The 20,796-nt window shown below is 37.7% G+C and overlaps 1 protein-coding gene across 1 annotated transcript in view; it reads right to left on the bottom strand.

The window, feature by feature from the left end:
* col4a1 (collagen, type IV, alpha 1) overlaps positions 1-20,796 on the bottom strand; it is a 257,790-nt gene that overhangs the window by 51,933 nt on the left and 185,061 nt on the right. Inside the window, exons 30-37 of the mRNA XM_039745916.1 lie at positions 19,040-19,190; positions 15,049-15,162; positions 10,026-10,193; positions 9,604-9,693; positions 8,039-8,191; positions 5,697-5,795; positions 5,358-5,447; positions 454-593 (exon numbers count right to left, since the gene is read on the bottom strand). Of these exons, the coding sequence (XP_039601850.1) occupies positions 454-593; positions 5,358-5,447; positions 5,697-5,795; positions 8,039-8,191; positions 9,604-9,693; positions 10,026-10,193; positions 15,049-15,162; positions 19,040-19,190 (1,005 nt within the window). The remainder of the gene's footprint in view (positions 1-453; positions 594-5,357; positions 5,448-5,696; positions 5,796-8,038; positions 8,192-9,603; positions 9,694-10,025; positions 10,194-15,048; positions 15,163-19,039; positions 19,191-20,796) is intronic.

Below are 20,796 nucleotides of genomic sequence, written 5' to 3'. Positions count from 1 at the left end.
ATGTAGGAGGAAAATAGAGTACCAGGAGAAAACCCCACATATGCAAACTCCAGAAATGTAAAACTGCATTTTCCTAATAAAAGTAACAATGTCCACATGAGATGATGAGATTTCTGTACCGACTTACTGCAAAGCAGAGAGAGTTATGATGGCAATCCACATGCAAGACAGGTCAGCAAAATACATGGTTTTAGTTTTTCCAGATTATACAAATGGACATTCTAACAGCTTTCAATTACAGTTTCATTTGTATGTCTAAAATTGTGTAAGTATTTTTAAGAGGATCAGACAATGTGCCTATACCAGCAGCAGAAACCTTGGGTAGAACATCAGACAATCAATGAGGGCAAACTGACTGTGACATTAGTGTAGTATATTTGTATACTCTACACTAGCCCAGCGTAATTAAGTGTCTTTTTTCCGTTTATTTTTTGGTCAAAGTGACTTTCTCACCTTTTCACCTTTAGATCCTGGATATCCAATTCCTTCAGGTCCTGGATCTCCTCTTTCCCCTTTATCGCCAGTGGTACCAGGAAATCCTGGAATACCTGGAGTACCTTGGAAACCTTTGTCACCTTTTAATCCATCGGAACCTAAAGGAGAAGGACCATGGTTAATGTGTTACAAACTTTATCCTGTTAAACTGGGAAACATTTCAATGTACTAGCCAACCCGCGGCGTACCATACGCCGCATAATCAGGCCGGTTTTTTAATGATTTTTAAGCACAGGGAGAAAATTAACATTTGTAAAATCGGTAATGTAATAAATCAGCAAGAAATGCAACATTATAACAATGCACAGAACGAACCAACACACAATCGTCCGTGACTGAAAACTGGCAGACCAGTCTTGTTGATGTGAGCGAAGGAAATGTAGACGCGCGCCTTCTGTTCTGACAGATGCGTCGACGATGTATTGCTGGAAGAGTTTGCCACTGGAATGCAAGACACTAAATGAAGATCTCATGGCAAGCCTGAAAGCATAAAATTGGAGCTGTGTGACTCGCATTCTTTTCGCGGTTCGCTTTTACTCAACATGGGTTAATTGTATGTGTCAACCTGGATCTCCGAAAGGGAATAGCAGTGGAAAACCATGGGGTCACAGTTCATATTTAGAACAGAGATACGGTTGCAAGCATCTCCTCTTGGATATATGCAAATGTCGTGTTGTGCAGGAGGTTCCCCGTCTTCACGTACAAAGCAGCAACATCAGTTTGACAGGACGGGGCGCTATACCTTCTCATATCCAGACCTGGATTTTACATGAACACCATTCATACAGCAGTAACAGAGTAACCGTGAGTGATAATGTCATGCATTTGCATGTAAGACTTTGCGAAGGGATTAACCTGGCGTATCATGTTGTCTAGTTGAAGCAACAAAATGTCACTGTAAGCGATATTGCATTCCTTTTGCAAACGTTGACTGGTAGCCTCAGCAGAATCGAAGATATATAGCTGACCGCATTGTGGTGACGTGTCAGGATTGTTATAGAAAGGAGAGACCTGGTGATAAATTTGACCGTGGATTCTGAAAGCATACGGTCCTTGTCCAGATGGTTGAGCGATGTGTGCGCCCATTGACGCGAAAGCTAAAGCAGAGTTGTATTCCCTGATATGATCACAGTAATTTCGGGACAGCGGGTTCTTGCCAGTCAAGAGGTCTTCCAATAAAAGAGGGGGCTTGGATAGAGGTGGCAAAGACACCTTGCCGGCATGACAACACTTAGTGTAATGTCCAGATTTGTTGACCTCTGCTGGCCAATGAAGAGCATTGCAAGAAGCACATAGTGTGGTAGGTAGGCCAATGTTATGTTCTTGGACGTGAAAGGCGGTATCTTCTTGAAAAGCTGCAGAAAAGTGAATGCGATGTTTGTGCATGAACGATTTAGTGCTGTGTTGACACTGAAGGGAATTGGAATGAGTTGTGTTGAAGCATTGCTGGCAATGTTCACATTGCAAAATTTGTTCAGTGGAGTGTGTTTTAAATGCATGTTGAGAAATCTCTGCACTCGGAACGTTTTTGAACAAATCGTGCATTCAAAGATCTTTTTGGAATGCGTTCGTTCAGTGGAGTGGGTGTGTAAATGTGCTTGGAGATATTTCTGGTGTGTGAAGGTTTTGGAGCAGTGTTGACACTGAAAAGAATTCATCAGGGAATGTGTTTTGAGATTGTTAGTAAGGTATCTGCGTGCGTGAAAGTGTTTTGTCGCAAATTTTGCATACAAATCTTTGCGTTGAATGGATCTGCATATGGTTGTGGAGATCCATCTCACCTGTGAAGTCCTCGTTACAAAATGTGCAATTGAAGGTGAGAGTGGAATGAGTTCGTAAGTGTTTCTTGAGAGCGCGAGTTGTCTCGAAGCATTTTTGGCAATGTTCACATTGCATCATTCGGTTAGTGTTGTGTTTTTTCAAATGTGCGTTCAGATATCTGTGCACTCTGAAGCTGTTGGAACAAAAGGTGCATTGAAAGTCCTGTGTGGAATGCGTGTGTTCAGGGGAGGGTGCCTTTAAATGTTTTTCAGGAAGAGGAGAGTGGGCAGGTGACGTCACATTAGTGTGGCGAGCAAGTGGGTGTGCATCCTGTTTGCACATACCGACAGAGTCAAAAGAAGGTTATCACGTGGGTATTTGAGAGGCATGAGAACCTCGTAATGCCCATGATCCAAAGGACCGCTAAAGAGCAGGGATATGAAGAGACGCTGGGCTGGATTGTAAGCTCGAGGAGAGGCATGAGGACGTTCTTGGAAGTAAATGCTGATAGTAGCTGGAAGGATTTGGGACATTGCCGCAATTTCTGCCTCGCCACCATAGACTCCGGATGCATTCATATAATCAGCGTATTGTTGAACAGACTGTATAACAATGCCTCTGTGACCAATGTTGGCAAACAAAGCTAACAGCCATGTTACGAAGTTTGAGAGCAACAGTTTCGTCAATGACATTTCTCCAAAAAAACCCGACTGACAGAAACAGTTACCTGAATCAGGAATTTCTATAACATTGAAAGAAGTGTTGTTTCCATGAAATACATTTGAAGCAGTAGCCATGGAGGGCAAAAGAATAGTCAACGTGGCTCACAGCTGGGTTTGGACCGCAGCACAGACCAAAGTGAGTGAGTATGTGTTTGATGAGCTGTTTGATTTGGCGGGCAGTGGTCTGAGGTGCGTTCCTGAGCACGTGGGAGGAGGGGTAGAGTTTCTGGGCGGGGCTTCATTGTTCCTTTCGCATGGTTTTTCATGGTGGACGCGGTCGGGTGTCGAAACCGAAAAGAATAATGAAAAGTCAACGTGGCTTAGACGTGCATGTGGACTCCTAGCACAGACGAAAGGGGCTAACTGGGTGGTCAGTAAGTTTTTGCGTCCGGGCACATGGGCAGGCAGTGTGAATGCCTAGAGAGTGAGGGTAGAAGCAGGCCGATGAAAAAGGAATGTTAGTGGGCAGGGAAACGTCTTCCGTATTTCTGCAGGAGCATCTAAGAAGACGCATGTTTGTCGCAGATGCGAATTGCTGTATGTCGCGTGTAAAACAGTTTGCTATGGTGCACGCGGTCGTGTGTCGTAACCGAAAACTCGGTTTTTAAAGACTGCTTACTTCATTGTGTTTTAATCTCAGTTGTAAAGGATTGTTTTAAAGATCCCATGGGATACCCCTCACAAACCGTTTTACACGCTGCATATGGCGATTTACCTCCGCGAGAAACATGCCTCTATGAACAGTCAACGTTCACGTGCATGTGGCCTCTACGACAAACGAATATAAATGACACCATTTCTTCTGTGTCGTCGCGTCCGAGTTGCTGGGCGTGGCTCTGCGAGTTATCGTCGTATCCAATGGTCTTGGAGTTGGTGGGCGTGGCTCCTTCCTGCGTGCGCCATCGGTGTTTTACTTGTTGGCGGCTCAGTGAATCCACGCCCCTTCCGGAGTTCTTTTAATGGTTGTCTTGCCTTAGTGAATTATATATATAGATATTTACTATTGTTAGAACATCACAGAGAAAATTTAGTTTATCTGTTTAATGAAAAGCAAAATCGTTCACAAATGTTCCTTTAGGTGTTCTAAAAGCCATTTGGATCTCAACTCCAACTAAGTAACTCATCAATCTGAAGCTCATACTTCTTTATGTGAAGAAAATAATGTACACCATTTTTCCAACAGCTGTCTTTGAGCACACAATTTACTAACTCACAGAAAGAAGCCTAACGGTATAAAAACCCTAATGGTTCTTTATGATAATTGAGACAATGCTGTCAAAAATATACTTTTGTGCCAAGTATACTATTACACATAAATAGACAAATTATGTTTCTTTATGCTAATTGTTTAGTTTTCCTTACAAAATAATCCTTCAGTGCTGATATGTGTGAGAATGTACCATGTAATGAACTATTTCCCATTTTTTATTAACCGAATTGTGCTTTGTTATTTGATTGCTTTTACAATTAATTATGTTTTTCGTTTTTGTATTAGATGTTCTGGATTCAAATTCCTTTACATACACATGCACCCATATATTAAATCATTTATTTTCTGTAATTGCTCTTTATTCAACTGAAAAGTGTGGGCCGGAGCCTATGCCAGCAGCAGTAGATGCAGGGCAGCAACCAACCCAGAAAAGGATGCCAATCCATCACGTGGCACACTCTTGTATACATTCACTCTCAAACATGAAGGGCCAAGATTTGATGAAAATGCTGCTTATATCCTTGTCATGTGGGCAGAAAATGAAGTCAACAATATACTAAAACAAAAACATTTTAGTTTTTACTAACATACTGAAGTGTAGAAAACAAGAAGTACTGAAATAAATAACTTAATACATAAAACAATTAACGCTTTAAGACTATTCTGCTGAAATAATGTTAATAACTCTGAATGGTGATTACTTTTTGAGGTGAATTTACACAACTGGAGCAGATGGGGAGCCTGGTACCCTTTGGCTACATTATTAAACACAAGAGTGGGTTAGTTACTTTTTATTATTAATAAAATATGCTTTAGTTTAGAATGCAGTGCCATGTAGCAAATTAATATATACCATGATTGAGAAGAAATAACTGACTTGAAAAATATTAAACTTATCCTTTAAGCAATAACTATCTTCAACACAAGATGTACTGTAGTGACTTACTTTCTGACATGCATACAAAGAATTCACATAGAACGGACTTAAAAAGAGTAAAACTGGTATATTGCAATTCATATCACACAAAAAAACCCATAATATTGTATGTTTTCAATTATTTATTGAGAATGTTTATTAATTTGAATGGATAAGAATAGGAAATTCAAAGATCGCAAGCTTTCTGAAACAATGGCTTTGGTGCATCAAATAAGGAAAAAGCATACAATACCTGGAATGCCCATTGGACCCATCGTTCCTTTAGTTCCTTTAACACCTTGATGTCCTGGTAACCCAGGAGCCCCCGAATCACCTTTGGGTCCTACAGAATATAACATAGAAAAACACACATTATATCCATCCATCCATTATCCAACCCACTATATCCTAACTACAGGGTCACGGGGGTCTGCTGGAGCCAATCCCAGCCAGCACAGGGTGCAAGGCAGGAAACAAACCCTGGGCAGGGCGCCAGCCCACCGCAGACACACATTATATCTGACACTGAAAATAACTTCACCTTTTTAACTATGCATCTCATATCAATGTAAACAGCGGAGCCACAGCTTACCTGGCTTGCCTGGGGCTCCAGGTTGTCCATCTTTTCCTGGCACTCCAGGGTCACCAATTATTCCTTGATATCCCTTTTCTCCTGTAGGCCCTGTACCACCTGAACAAAAATTTAAAGGAAAATATCTCAGAGCATAGCTTTTGGTAAATTGTTCTTCATTTTGGTGTGGATTACTATTTTGTGTAATTGAGATGCAGAAAATGGACAGCATGGTTGCACACAGTGGTTAGGTTAGTTCTTCAGCTTGGGTCCAGATCTTTGTGCAAATTTCTCTTAATAATAATAATTCTTTGCATTCATGTAGCACTTTTCTCACTACTCAAAGCGCTCAGCAATTGCAGGTTAAGGGTCTTGCTCAAGGGCCCAACACAGCAGAGTTCGTTTTGGCATTTGAACCGGCAACCTTCCGATTGCCAGTGCAGATCCCTAGCCTCAGAGCCACCACTCCGCCTAATTAGTGTGTGTTTGGTGAGGGTATATTATTTTCCAAATGTCTTACAAAGACATGGAAGGATAATGGAAATTCTACAGCTGTTCATTTACCTAGCAATTATGTTGTGTCTCTTATGAGGTTGGTTTCTTCTTTATTCCTGATGTCAATTATCCTATGTTGAAATAAAATGCAAGCACAAAATATAAATGTGCTGCTGAAAACTTACAAGAAGGCCACACATTGTCTAAAAATAACAAAACATATGCTTGCTAATGCTCTAGATTCACTTGCATGAAAAAGTTGAAACTTGTTGAGGATCAAGGGATCTGAGAGTGCTTGGCTAGGAACATAGAATCTTTTTGTTTTGTGTATAAACATTCTTGTTGGCACTCCTTATTTTTAAGTTTGTTTTTCAACCTGATCCTCCCTTTTATTCTAATGTAATCTTACCTCAAAACTCTTAAAAGTGTGAAAGTGGTAATATGAAAATTTCCTGTAATTCTATTCAGAAAGGGAAGTTTGAAAACCGGTATATGCAATGAAGCATAAAGTTATACCTTCTTGCAAGGTTTATTGCTATAATCTCTAATATGCAGAGTGACTGCATTGGTGCCCAGACATGAATAATGCTCTGAAGAAGAAAACTCTGCTCAGTTGCATTCCTTGTAGCTTAGCATTTTAAATTAACTGACTATAAGATTTGGGGTTTAGCCTCTGGGAAGTAGTGTTCCCTATAGGTACCATGAGTTTAACTGCCAAAATTAACCCTGGGAGTTACTTTCAGAGCCCACCCTTAGCTAGACTTTCACGAACCTGGTCAACAGTGACCCTATACATGGATGGCAGGGTTTAAAAATGTTTGAATTTAAATGTAGATATATATTACCTGAAAAAAGTTTGGACACACCCTAACATTTTGATACTTTTGAAAGAAAATGATTTTTTTTATCAATATACCATTAAAATTGAAGTTAAAATACAGCTAAGGCATTACTAGTTTTACTAATGGCTATAAGTGCTTGATATGATTGATTTTTAATTTTATTCCCATATGACTGCCAAACCCTATTTTCAGCAGCAATTCTACAGTGTCTTAATTGAATACTCAATTCAATTACACTTAATTACTCAAGTTTAAGTGCCAATTGGTTATTAGAGAAACCTTTTAAAATTAATTAGCCCTGCTGAAAGTTTCAATTCTATTCACTTCGACTGCAAGGTACTGGGCTTTCCTAAACTAAAGTTCTGGGTTCAAACATGGCCAAAATGAACAAGTTTTCAAGAAGCATGCCAGTCTAATGTTATTTTTTGGTTTGTGGAATGACTGTTATTTCATTTGACAGACTGCCAAGAAACTGAAGATTTTATACAAAGATGTCTATTGCTCTTTTAAGAGAAGAAGGCAAATTACTGTACTCCTATACAGTATTCTTGGAAACTAATAATGTCTAATAAAGAATTCATCCTTTCAGGAAATTCTGGATTTTGAAGAGCTAATAGACATGTTTCCCACCAAGTAACATTTATACATGGTAGAAAACTATATATTATTGGCAATAAGGGATACTTTTTTTGATTTTGATACACTTGGTACATCCCTGAGGGGAAACTGTCTTTTTGTACAAACTTGAGTAACTGCAATGTATTTTAATGGTTGAAAGAAAATGTTGGATGGACTCAAGAAAATGAGTCAATGTGCACCAAATGAAATATTTGCTTTAGCAGTGGAGTAAGGAGTGAAAATTAAATGAATCATGAAAACTTTGTATTCTGGTACATCCACAGACGCAAGTTTAGTAAGCAAACTTCATGTTGAAGGCACTCAGCCAACAGTGATGACATACTGTACATTTATGGCAAACTACTAAGATGATTTTAAGCATTTTTCATTGTCAACATTTGTACTCACCTGAGTCTCCATGATCTCCTTTTTCTCCTTTGTAATGCATCATCTGAGTGGCATTCATGTAGCCAGCAGGGCCTTGAATGCCTTTCTCACCTGGTTCTCCTTTCGGTCCAAAATCACCAGGAACTCCCCTAAGACCAGGAGGACCTGGATCCCCTATTATACAAGAAAACAATATGTGATTTTAAAAACTTAAAAACAAAATCCACTTTTTTCCAATATCTGTTTAATTAGCTAATGCCAGATGAAGAAATCCTGGCTTTTGATATTAACTCTAAACAAATGCACTATCAGGACTTATCAGTGGCCTAGATAAGCTTTATGTTCAAAATGAATATTGTAATCAATTGATACTTATGAAAACAAATCACCATCTTATTTTACTGAGCAGTGCTCTTTCCGTTTCAAATTAAAAGTACAGTGGGAGTTTCAAATGGGTATAATCCCCCCAACCAATCAAATGTCACTGAATCAGTTTTCCAGTTTGCCTCAATCCATTTTAAATAAGCATGGCTCAGAGAAGACAGCTGCCTTTCTGGAGCAAGTTCACATATGGCTTCTTCTTTGCATGATAGAGCTTTAACCTGAATTTGTGAATGGCACGGCAAACTGTGTTCATAGACAATGATTTCTAGAAGTGTTCTTGAGCCCATGCAGTGATTTCCATGACAGCATCATGCTGGTTTTTAAAGCAGTGCTGCTGCATTTCGGCCATGTACCTTGCACACAGAGATTTCTCCAGATTTTTGTAATCTTTTGATGATATTATATAGTGTAGATGATGACATATTCAAAGTCTTTGAAACTTTACGTTGTGGAGCATTATTTTGAAATTGTTCCACAATTTGCAGGAGTTTTTTTTGAGAATTGGTGAACCTCTGCCCATCTTTACTTCTGAGAGACTCTGCCTGACTATGAAAATCTTTTTTATACCCAATCAAGTTACTGACCGGTTGCCAATTAATCTAATTAGTTGCAAAGTGTTCCTCCAGCTATTTCTTTTTAGTACGCCTTAGTTTTCCAGCCTTTTGTTGCCCCCATCCCAACATTTTATGAGACGAGTAGCTGCCCTCAAATTCAGAATCAGCTGATATTTTTCATGAAATAGTAAAAGGTCTCACTTTCAACATTTGATATGTTTTCTATGTGTTCTATTGTGACTAAAATATGGGTTTGTGAGATTTGCAAATCATTGCATTCTGTTTTTATTTACATTTTACACAGTGTCCCAACTGTTTTGGAACTGGGGTTGTACAAAGCACACAAGCAAACAATTACTCTGTGATCAAAAGGTCAAAAGATCAACAAACAGCATCACCCTGAAAAAGTAAAAAAGATGGCTGTTGGTAACTTTGATTATTCTTTTTATGCAAGGTATTTTGCTATGGTATTGGCGATTAAATAAGCAGAGTAGACTAAAGACTCAGTGTCTATATTTTACTTTAGAATACGCTTGAAGTCTTTATAATACATCAACATTAATCTTGCTGTAAAAGGACAGGTTTTCATACACAAGCAAAATGATTTTGTTGCATGTAATACAATAGCTGCGGAAAGAGATCTCCTACCTCTTTGTCCTGGGGCACCTGGATCACCAGTAAATCCTGGGGCACCATTTTTACCTGGCATTCCCATATCTCCCATGTCTCCTTTGAGCCCTTTCAGTAAAACCCAAAAATGTAATTAGTAATGCTTATAGAAAATTATTATATCATTATACTTTATTCTAAATCACATCACCAGCTGTAACATATCTGCTGTCTCACAGTATCATAGTATACATATCAAATATTTTCTTGTCAGCTGTATTTTTGTATTTTCATTATTTATTGTTTAGAAATTTTCTTTACAATACATATATTAATAGACCAATACAATGTTACAATGATAAAACTCCACTTAACATTTACTGCATACTTAATTGTATTTCTTGCCAAATAGGGTCAAATTTATTACCATTCAAGTTGACTGTGGAACATGTGTTTCTCACCTGAACTTCCAGGTTGACCTTCTCTTCCTGGAGTACCTTGCAATCCAGGAAGACCCTGATATCCTGGAGGTCCGGGGATCCCTTGTGCTCCTTTTTCACCTGGTGGTCCTGGCATTTCAAGACCAGGTAAGCCTGGTAAGCCAGTGTTACCTTTTGGGCCTTGTTGTCCTGTATGGCATAAGTAAACATGTTGTTAGTTACACAAAAAAATGTAAAGTATAATCCAAGGCAATGACTTCAGAAACCAGAAATTCAATCAATACTCATGATTCACCATGGAATTAATTACAATTCTGTAACTTATAGACAGGTACAACCCAGTATGACTAAAGTGTGTCACAACATTCAGCAGGGCTTCATGATTTTAAAGTTTATAATGTTCTGTCATTTTTACTTTCTCGTATATGAAGTATAAGGGAAGTATTGTAATCGTCCAAAGATTCCATTTCGAAATTTTGACAAATCTTGACGTTTTAGATCTCCCTGAGTCCGAACATACCATTTTTGGAATTATGTCTTTGTGTGTCTTTGTCTGTGTGTGTGTGTGTGTGCATGTTTGGGTTTAGTGTGTATGCATGTGTGTGTGTGTGTAAACATGATAACTTGAATATGCTTCACTTAGGTCACTTGGTGCATACAAGTATTAAGTACGAAACACAGATTTCTATCAACTTTTGGGCTATTTCCGTTAACCGGAAGTGGTACTTTACCTTTTATTCATGCAGTTGCACAGTCCGCTTTATTTAACTTTACTTTTATAATAATTGCTTAATATATTATTACATTGATTAGATTTGTTGTTGTTGTGGGCTGGCGCCCTGCCCAGGGTTTGTTTCCTGCCTTGCACCCTGTGTTGGCTGGGATTGGCTCCAGCAGACCCCCGTGACCCTGTAGTTAGGATATAGCGGGTTGGATAATGGATGGATTTGTTGTTGATGGTTCTTTAATGTACATAATATAAAAATATAATCATTGTCTTGTGATTTACTCCTCAAATATCCATCCCATATCTGAGTATACTAGAAAGTCGAGAGGAGACCACTCCCGATTTTGTATCTATAAGGTTTGTCGTGTACCTTTATTTTTGAGCATGTTTAATTCTTGAAATTAATTTTCAATTTGCCAAAAACATGTACCTTAAGCAGCAATTCATTTAACTATGGTAGTATGGTGGAACAGTGTTAGCACAACTACATCATCAATCTAGTACCCTGTGTTTTAAATCCTATTCTCTGTCATAATCTTGGTTGAGTTTACACACTCCCAGTGACTCTGAAGAAGATTTAAAGAAGAAGACAATGAAATAGAAAGCTGACATGCAAGTGAAATCACTAAAAAGGAATCCATGATAGAGTATGCAGAACAGTGGAGGTGAAGTGGCAGGAGACATGGAAGAGAGAAGGGCATTGCCATACAAGGGACAGAAAAAGACCCTGCCATACAAACCTGTTAAAATTTTTTGAAAAGGCAGCTGGATCAGAAGACAAAAGCAGCACATTTGGCATGATTCTGAACTAAAGGCTAACCATGCAACTTGAATCCACTAGAAGCAGGCAGAAGCAAAGAATTCAGATATTCCACATAATTGAAAGTCATCAGGAATCTGTCGTAATATTGCTACTTTGTTATAAATATTATTAAGATATTGATTCTGCAATACAGAGTAAATATGTGACATTTGCAGTTAACATTATCTTTGGAAGGATAGCACATACTGAGGAAACAGCAGAAATATCAGAACGAGAGAATTCACGTTCTTTAAAACTTTCACATAAAAAGAGGAAAAGTGTTACATTCACATAAAAGCAACATGTACCAAATACCAAATAAATTTCAATGCACACTCAACAACTAACAGTGACATAAAGGAAGGAAACCATGGAGAACAATTTAGGTGTGTCCATTGATAAAACATTCTCATTTTTCAATTAAATCAAATCAACTCAAATCACATAAAAGGCAAATAAAATTATAGTCTTTGAACTCCGTGTCCCTGACATAGAAACAACTAGTACAGTAATAGGTGGACAGATGCATTTTTAGTGACCTCATAAAATGTTCAGTATAAATGTGGTAACAATTTGAAGCATAATATGAAGTTGTAATGATCATGCAACTTACTAAAAATGAGGTTCACTAGAAGAAAACTGTATATAAACTAAAGAGAGTGGGCTGTTTTTCAAAAGCCTTAAACCAGTGAGAAAAGACCTATACTGGTGAGAAGAGCCTGTCAGACTCTTACTGAATTTATCGAAAAGAATGCAAAATAGTCACACTGCAGACCTCCACTGCTGTGTTCTATTGACGAGCCAATCAAATTGGACACATTGAACCACCAGTCATATTATGTGATACACTATACCCATCATTTTTGTCTTTCCCAACATATCAATTTCAAGACATACCTTGCGCTTTGTTCTTATAAAACATCTTTACATTATGGTTAAGGTTAGGGTTGTGGAAGGATTATCCTCCTCAAGAGTAACGATGAGTATTGTGTAGGCGTATCCTGTAGAAAGCATCTCATGTAGTGCTGCAGGCCATAGCCAGACCCAGCTGAGTTTTTGCGGTGTAATGTCATATGACAAAAACATGCAATCTGATTGTCTGTTCACTGGATCCCCTGAATTGCAGAACTCTGAAGGTCTATAGCTAAACCCTTCTCAAAAAATCATGCATGCAGTCTTGAGTGACAATCTGTATATTTTCTCACCATCTGGTAGCGAGTATGGAGCAAGATTTTTGAACATTACATAGAAAATAAACAAGTACACAAACAGAATGAATGTACTGCGATACATGGCAATATATAAGCAAAAACACAATATGTCAGCATAAATAATTAAATGTGTCATAAATTATACTTTTTATATCTTATTTCTTCATGTATTTACTTAATTATTTATTCATGTATTTATATCAGTGATATCACACACAACAACCTAGGTGGTGACTTATAGTATTCACCGAAAATATGTGACAGCACCACTATAGTTCAACCAATTTTTTTTTTTGATACCATCTAATTGCTCTACCATCTTATATATAAACGTCTACGTGTGGAAGTGTGTGTGTCTGTCTGTCCAGCCAGGAAGTGAGAGGTGGAGTCGGGGTAAGTGCTTCACCTCCAAGGAAACAGAAACTCGCTCAGCCGCTAATACACAAACGAGACAAGCACGTCAGCAAAGCAAAACCTCCGAAGAAAGAGACACTTGCTTAGATGCTAATACAGAAGCGATGCGAGCATGGTGGTAAAATGAATCCTCCTAGGAGAGAGATGCCCAGAGTAGTTCCTTTCAATTACCTGACATCTCTACATTTCAATTTATTTCTGAAAAATTCAATAGTTTCTAGGATCCCGGGATTTTTACAGTATGGGCTTACACAGCTAGTAATGAATAATATGTCATTTTTATGCAATGCGTCATCTCATTGACATTGTTTAAATACTGATTAGTAAGGTATTACAGGACTTTTCTACTTCAATCACTACTACATAAGAAACACAAGAAATCTGACAAATGAGAGGAGGCCATTCAGTCCTTCAAGCTCGTTTGTTTACCATAAAGCTAAGCTGTCCCAACAGACTACAGACATTACACGCTCCCTATACTACGACTAGTCCATATACTACTACTACTGTACTGTAGACATTGCATGCTCCTTGTATAGTTATCTTTGCAATATCTACCTTTTTTCAGTTCATAATTTATTTATTTTTTACAATATGTTGCAGGTGTCAGTATAATCACTACAGGTTTTCTTTTTTTTTTTGCTTTCTTTTTGTTTTTCATGCTGTTTGGATTTCTGTCAAAATGCTGAGTTTTAATTTCCTTGTGCATATTGATATTTCAATTGCCCTTGTTACTTTATCATTTAATTTGTATTGCTTCACATCTCACCCAAACACTGCTACTTTCATCAAAAACTTTATGCAACCCTGCATCTTATAGGGTAGTTTTTATGGAACATGATTTTGTTTCAAAGGTGTGAGGTTATCACTTCTCACCATCATCTTGCAAGCCTTTGAGAAACTGATCAAAGAGATGGTGAGAAACTAGTGAAAAGAACACCAGTGAAATGCTCACCATTTGTTATTGAGAAACTTGCCCCAATGTCTAACTCTGACAGACTAAAGAGTGCTTACCTATAGTAAATATAAGATGAAATAATACATGTAACATATTTAATTTGAACATATTAGTCTGTCTTTGCTTTATATATCACCAATAACAGGATAAATCATCACAATGTGCTTTAATTAGTAAAAAAAGCATTACAATATAATCAAGAGTGTTTGGTGAAATCAAAATTATTGTCATAAACAAAAACTACAGCAAAGATGAAAACTATTCATAAAAAAAATTTCAGAAATAAAATTAACAAAACTTAGATAAAAACTAAAACTATATGAAAGAATTACAGCAGCTAAAAGATTAACTTAAGTCACATAATAAATTACAAAAAACACTTTTAGGTTTTGTCATGGTCACATGTGCAACTATAATTGATCAAAATATGTTATTTTTTCAAAGAAATATTGCTGCAGCTAGACTGGCTGATCAAATTCACTTTAACATCTTTACTAATATCGCTAAGACACCTTGCCCATTCCCTAGTTTACTCATCTCTAATGAACTCCAGCTAGTGACGGTAAAGTGTTTGTAGCAGTAGGTCAAGCTGAATATGGGCTGTCAGAATGAAAACTGTGTGACGAAGAAAGCAATTTATCCTTTTATAATAAAAACTTTCCTTCAGAAATAACTGCAAGACAGAGTCCCACTGTAGTGATAGTGATTGAATGGGAAATGATGATTTTACTCAACCAGTAAATTATGACACCACTTCTGAATGTGTGTGATATCACATTAAATGTTGTGCAACTTTCAGGACACAAGGTAGAATTATCAGATACAGATGACACTGTAGCAGTCAATTAACTTCCCTAGAGAGGGAGAAATGGGGCTGGACACACATTTATGTACAATCACGAATAGAAACATTTGTGATTTGGCTAACTTACCAATGGGGCCAGGTAAGCCAGGTGGACCTTGAGGACCAGGTAGACCAGGCTCACCTATCCCAGCAAGACCAGGGGGTCCAGGAGGACCCTGGGGTCCAGGAAACCCAAGATCACCTGAAATAAAAATAAAAAAAGGTAAACTTAAATAGTTTTCAGGTATATATATATATATCACAGACATATAAACCAAAGTCAGAGGTTAGCATATTATATCAAATCTGTTTTAATAGGTTTTCTTTTTTTATATCAAATATCACTATTAATATACATTAAATAATATATTGTACATGAGGAAAAATAGCAATATCTAAAATTTTTTATAAGATGAAAGTAGAACAAAGGCAAGACAATGTGGAATGGAGTGTCAAACTATTATTGTTGGAAGAAAGATCAGACACAGAATGAACAATTTTAATAGCAACATGCAAAATTAGGTCTAGATTTACTGTTGTGTAATAATCATGATAGACTTTAGGTGGTAGTGGTGAACAAATTATTAAGCTATAGTGATCATAATATAGTATATTTCATAGTGTTTTGAGATAGTAGTCCATTCAAAAACTAAAACATTTAAGTTTAAATGTATTTGCAAATATGATGAAGTCTAAAAAAGATTAATTGGAGCACAATTTTAAATGTGGAGACAGTCGAGTAGCCATGGAGCAGTATTTTACATAAAGGTTTAGTCAAATTAGCTCAGGCTCCTTCCCCTTCAGAGAGGTGACATTCCACGTCCCAAGAGCCAGTTTCTGTAGCCGAGGATCAGATCGCCAAGGTCCCCGCCTTCGGCCACCACCCAACCTCCTTGGACCCTCCCATAGGTATGTGAGCCCATGGGAAGGAGGACCCACGTTACCTCTTCGGGAAGTGCCCGGCCGAGCCCCATGGGTACAGGCCCGGCCACCAGGTGCTCGCCATCGAGCCCCACCTCCAGGCCTGGCTCCAGAGGGGGGCCCCGGTGACCCGCATCCGGGCAAGGGAAAACATCGTCCAAGGTTTTTATTCTTCATCGGAGGTTTGTTGAACCGCTCTTTGTCTCATCATTGACCTAGGACCAGTTTTCCTTGGTGGCCCTACCAGGGGCATAAAGCCCCAGACAACATAGCTCCTAGGATCATTGGGACACGCAAACCCCTCCACCACGATAAGGTGACGATTCAAGAAGAATCAAATTCACTCCAAAAATTAGAAAAGGTAAATATTTAAGAGACCTTCTCAGTGGACAAATAAGGAACTAAAAAAAATGTATAATGCATACTGCTAACCTTTTGGATTATGAGAGCATGACAGTAACAATTAAAAATGACATTAAGGGTGCTTAGATATAAATATTGCAGAAAATCTAAAAAGATGGCATAGAGATAGTAAAAAGCAAAAATAGTAAAAGATTGGCCAAGTACTAAATTAAGGCATTAGGAACACCAAGGTTGAACTAAAATATAAAGAGAGTGCAATATTGAATGCTCTAAATTCTTATTTTTCTGAAGATTTCACATGTGAAGAAGATGATAACCACCCAGAAGTTATAAAGAGTATTAAGGAGGCACTCAGGGGTTTGGAAAATGATTGAGAGAGAAGTGCTGAATAAAAAGGCTAAAATCAAATACACGTCTGAGACCAGGTAATAAATATCCTATAGTACTTAAGTGGGTTAGTGAGTACATCCGTATAAGAAGCCTGACCAAGGAGAGGAGAACATTCTTTCCATCAAGCTTAATACAAAGCCAATAACTCTGACACATATTTTTCAAAATTACTGCACATGGGAAATATCTACTGATTTGAAGATGGGATATTTCTCATTATATAAAAAAGGAGTTTGGGCCAATCCTAGTAACTATAGTCCAGTAAGCTTAACATACATCATGGGTAAAATAATAAGAGGCAATTATGAAAATATCACATCACAGGTCAAGAACTGGTGTACTAATGATCAGTCAACATTGGCTTAGACAGGGAAAATTGTTCTTCACTTCACAATCACAGAGGGGCATATGATGTTATTTAGGTAGAATTTCTTTTAAAAGTACCACATGAGAGGTATGTATTCAAATTAAAATAAACGAGAGCTCATGGAGAGGTATGAAGATGGGTGCAAAATTGTCCTAAACACAGGATATTAATGCTATGAGGTACTTTTACAGAATTAAAGGATATTCAATTAGTATCCTTCAGGGATCAGAACTGGAACCACTATATTTTTTTAAAATACATTATCTAGATTAAAATGTAAAAAAACAAGCTGATTGAGTTTGTGGACTTTACTAAACTAGGTGGAATCTGAGATTGCCTAGAATAAACTGAAACTGGTACAATGTGACCTAGTCAACATTAAGACTGGTAAATTTGTGGAAGATGAAAACTGTTTTAAGTAAATGTAAGCTATTATACTCAGGAACTAAAAATATCAGATGTAATTACACAGTGTGAGGCATGAAACCTTATGAGAAGGACAGTGGACTCATAGTGGACCCGTCCCTACAGATGGAAACAAGTGAGGGGCAAATTTCACATAAATGTTATATTTTTCATTGACAAAGACAAACCTATTGTCACATACATGCACATGGGAGGCAGCTAAAGGGCTTGAATGAGAGTAATTCCGAATTAGACCGGGAGGTAGAACAGTGCACTGACTCTTTTTCTCGCCTTTCTGCAGACCATTCATGGGAAATTCCACCTGGCCCTGATGACATCAATTCTGGTTCCGACGCCTTTGACGTCACTTCTGGGTCAAAGCCTATGGATGAAGATCCTTCCGACTCTGACCCCTTTTGAGGTCACTTCCTGTACTAGCCTTTAAAAGCCGCCACCTTTCCTCTATCCCCTCAGTTTTGTTCGGGACTCTGATCTGTACACTTCAGTACATCAATTTATTCAATTTTGCAGCCAGGAAACAATATACGGATGGCTGTCCAAAAGTTGATATGGCTCTTTGTCGAATTTGTGACAGAAGATACTTGCAATAAGTAGTGCTGCACATAGTAGTATATTGAGGACCTTCAAAACTTGTTACTTTGGAGAACTTAGGCAAAGAGAAGCGACAAGCTTTGTTGTGCTGAAAAGCACATCTTCATTGTAACTGTTCTAATGTTCAAATCAAATGAACAGTTCTGGATAGAGCAAAGAAACCAAAATCTTCACTGGAAATACATATAAACAAAGAAAGAACATACTAATTCTACATAGAACACAATTTGGCAAATAGTTTTCAAGCATCCAAGAGGTGATAACACAACACAGCATTATAGCATTTTGGTTTTAACCCCTTACTTCAGATATATTTATATATGTTGTGATGATTTTGCTCTGGAGAATGCATTTCATTCTCCATTAACTGCATTTTCTGATTATCTTGCTCCAAGCTTCGATAGATAGATAGATAGATAGATAGATAGATAGATAGATAGATAGATAGATAGATAGATAGATAGATAGAACTTTATTTGTAGTGTCTCTTTTAATGAGTTTACAGTTAGCAACAATGCAGAATCCTTGCACAACCTGAGGGAAATAATTTTGCTTCTGCATTTGTCAAAATGTTCTTTGCTCTTTTTCTTAATTTATTAATATGGGTGAATTTCATAGAAAGCATAACATAATGGCTCCGGGATTTCTACTACATAATATTGACTAATTCTGCAACATGTGAAACTCCAAAACAATTATGCAAGCTAGGAGTCAAGGGAAAAAAAAGAACAACAGTAGTTTACTGTTGTTTTCATCTCCATTAAAGGTGCAGATGACAATACGTCTATATTAGTCAATTGTCATCATAATAGTAAGCTGTCATTCTTTAAAAACTTACTACTATGTTATTAGCATGTTATACCAAGTAAATAACTTGACTGGTATGTCTCACTTTAGAATTTCAGAGATAATGATGTTGATTTATATTGTTGGTGTTAAAATGAATTACTCATAAACAGGCAAATAGAAGAATCTTGAAAAAAGTACCTTTATATAAATGATCAAAGCTTACAATACCTACCTTTAATACCCTGAAACCCTGGGAGACCAGTTAAACCATCTTTCCCTGGAATTCCAGGAAGTCCTTCACTTCCTTTATCTCCAGGAAATCCTTGTGCTCCAGGGGAGCCTGGAAATCCTCTGGGTCCAGGAAGACCAACACCAGGATCACCCTGAATAAAGCAGCACATGTCATTACATCAAAAAAATCAAACAAGGTTATGCAAGCATTTCTATATTTGTCTGGTACATACAACTTGAATAACAAGAGCAAACTGCCTTGCTAGTTATATTTGTGTTTGGCAGATATTTGCCTTAAATTACAGATACAGTACACTAGACAGAAGCTTTTCAACCATAAAAAAGCAGATCACAAACATTCATAAAAACTAAGCTTAGCAAACTGAGAATAAACCAAATGTCACTGCTGGACACAAAATGTTCCAAGCTGAATTGTGTGCACGGTGCTAGAAAACTTCTTCATACAGTACAGTGATGTCTTTGCACATGTGCAGGTATGAATGCAGGAAAAACCCTCGGAAAACACTCCATCATAACAATTGCTACCTCACTACCAGGAAACTGCAGTGGTAAAGTTTTAAAACAATAAACTAGGGATCCATTGTGTGAAAAAGAGGGAATATTTTATTAGTAGTGTTATGGAAAAAAAAAAAAAACGAGATAGTCTGGAGATAATATTTAAAAGAAGGTCTGAGGGATCAATATACCTAACTAAAAATAGTGTTTGAGTACAGTGGACAAGCAAGGGTTGCCTGGAATGTCTATGGCATTATAAAACTAAATTCTCTCTGCTGCCCTTTTGATTTATACATTTCCCATCATAAACATGGCAGCTTTTCAGAAGATCAGCAGTTAACTTTCAAGGTTGATTTAGGCTGCCTCATAACTCCTTATAAGGATTTCATTTGTTGGTATTGCACTTTGCATCTATGGATTTTGCTTTAGTCTGACATTGCTGTACATAAATTAGTTAATGTTATGTCCTTATTCATGAGTGAGGTGGTGCTTAGTTATTTACCCAAACTTTACTTAAAAAATGAGAGCTCTTTGTGAAGGCAAAGAAAAGCAAAGTGGTTTGTTCACAATCTAGCTCTCTTGAATATAATTTCTATTTCTGCTTTATTATAAACTAGCAAAATACCCGCGCTTCTAAAAATTTTTATTAGGAAGAAAATTAAACCTTTTTAAACTGAGGGAAAATATACCAATAATTATTTGTTAAGGATCTCTTTGTATACCACATTGTGAGTTCGGCCCTCCAGTTGTAATATGACCAAGCTGTGTGCTGAGCTTAATTTCAGCCTTCTACCAACATGGGAAGTTGGAGAATTAGTGATGTTGGAAAGTTCAATATGGCGGCAGACAGTGGCATCATACCACAGAAATAAGTACATACATTGGTTTCGGTTAGCGCAGGGAAGCTGCCTACCAAATTTCGAGAAGATGGGGCCATGAATAAGCAAGTTCAACATGGCGGACATTGTTGACCGTTATGATCGTTACACATAGAATTTCGAAATGAAACCTGCTTAACTTTTGTAAGTAAGCTGTAAGGAATGAGCCTGCCAAATTTCAGCCTTCTACCTACACGGGAAGTTGGAGAATTAGTGACATGGGAAAGTTCAATATGGCGGCTGACAGTGGCGTCATACCACCGAAATAAGTACTGTGGAGGATGGCCGGCTGTTTATCCTGGTCAATACCCCCAAGCCGCCAGGTGGAGCCCTCCTTGCAGAATGGAGGTCCCCAGAAGACCAG

The sequence above is a fragment of the Polypterus senegalus genome, chromosome 2 (assembly GCF_016835505.1).
Source record: "Polypterus senegalus isolate Bchr_013 chromosome 2, ASM1683550v1, whole genome shotgun sequence".
Classification (NCBI taxonomy): domain Eukaryota; kingdom Metazoa; phylum Chordata; class Cladistia; order Polypteriformes; family Polypteridae; genus Polypterus; species Polypterus senegalus.
This window is presented reverse-complemented; position numbering and strand designations above follow the sequence as displayed.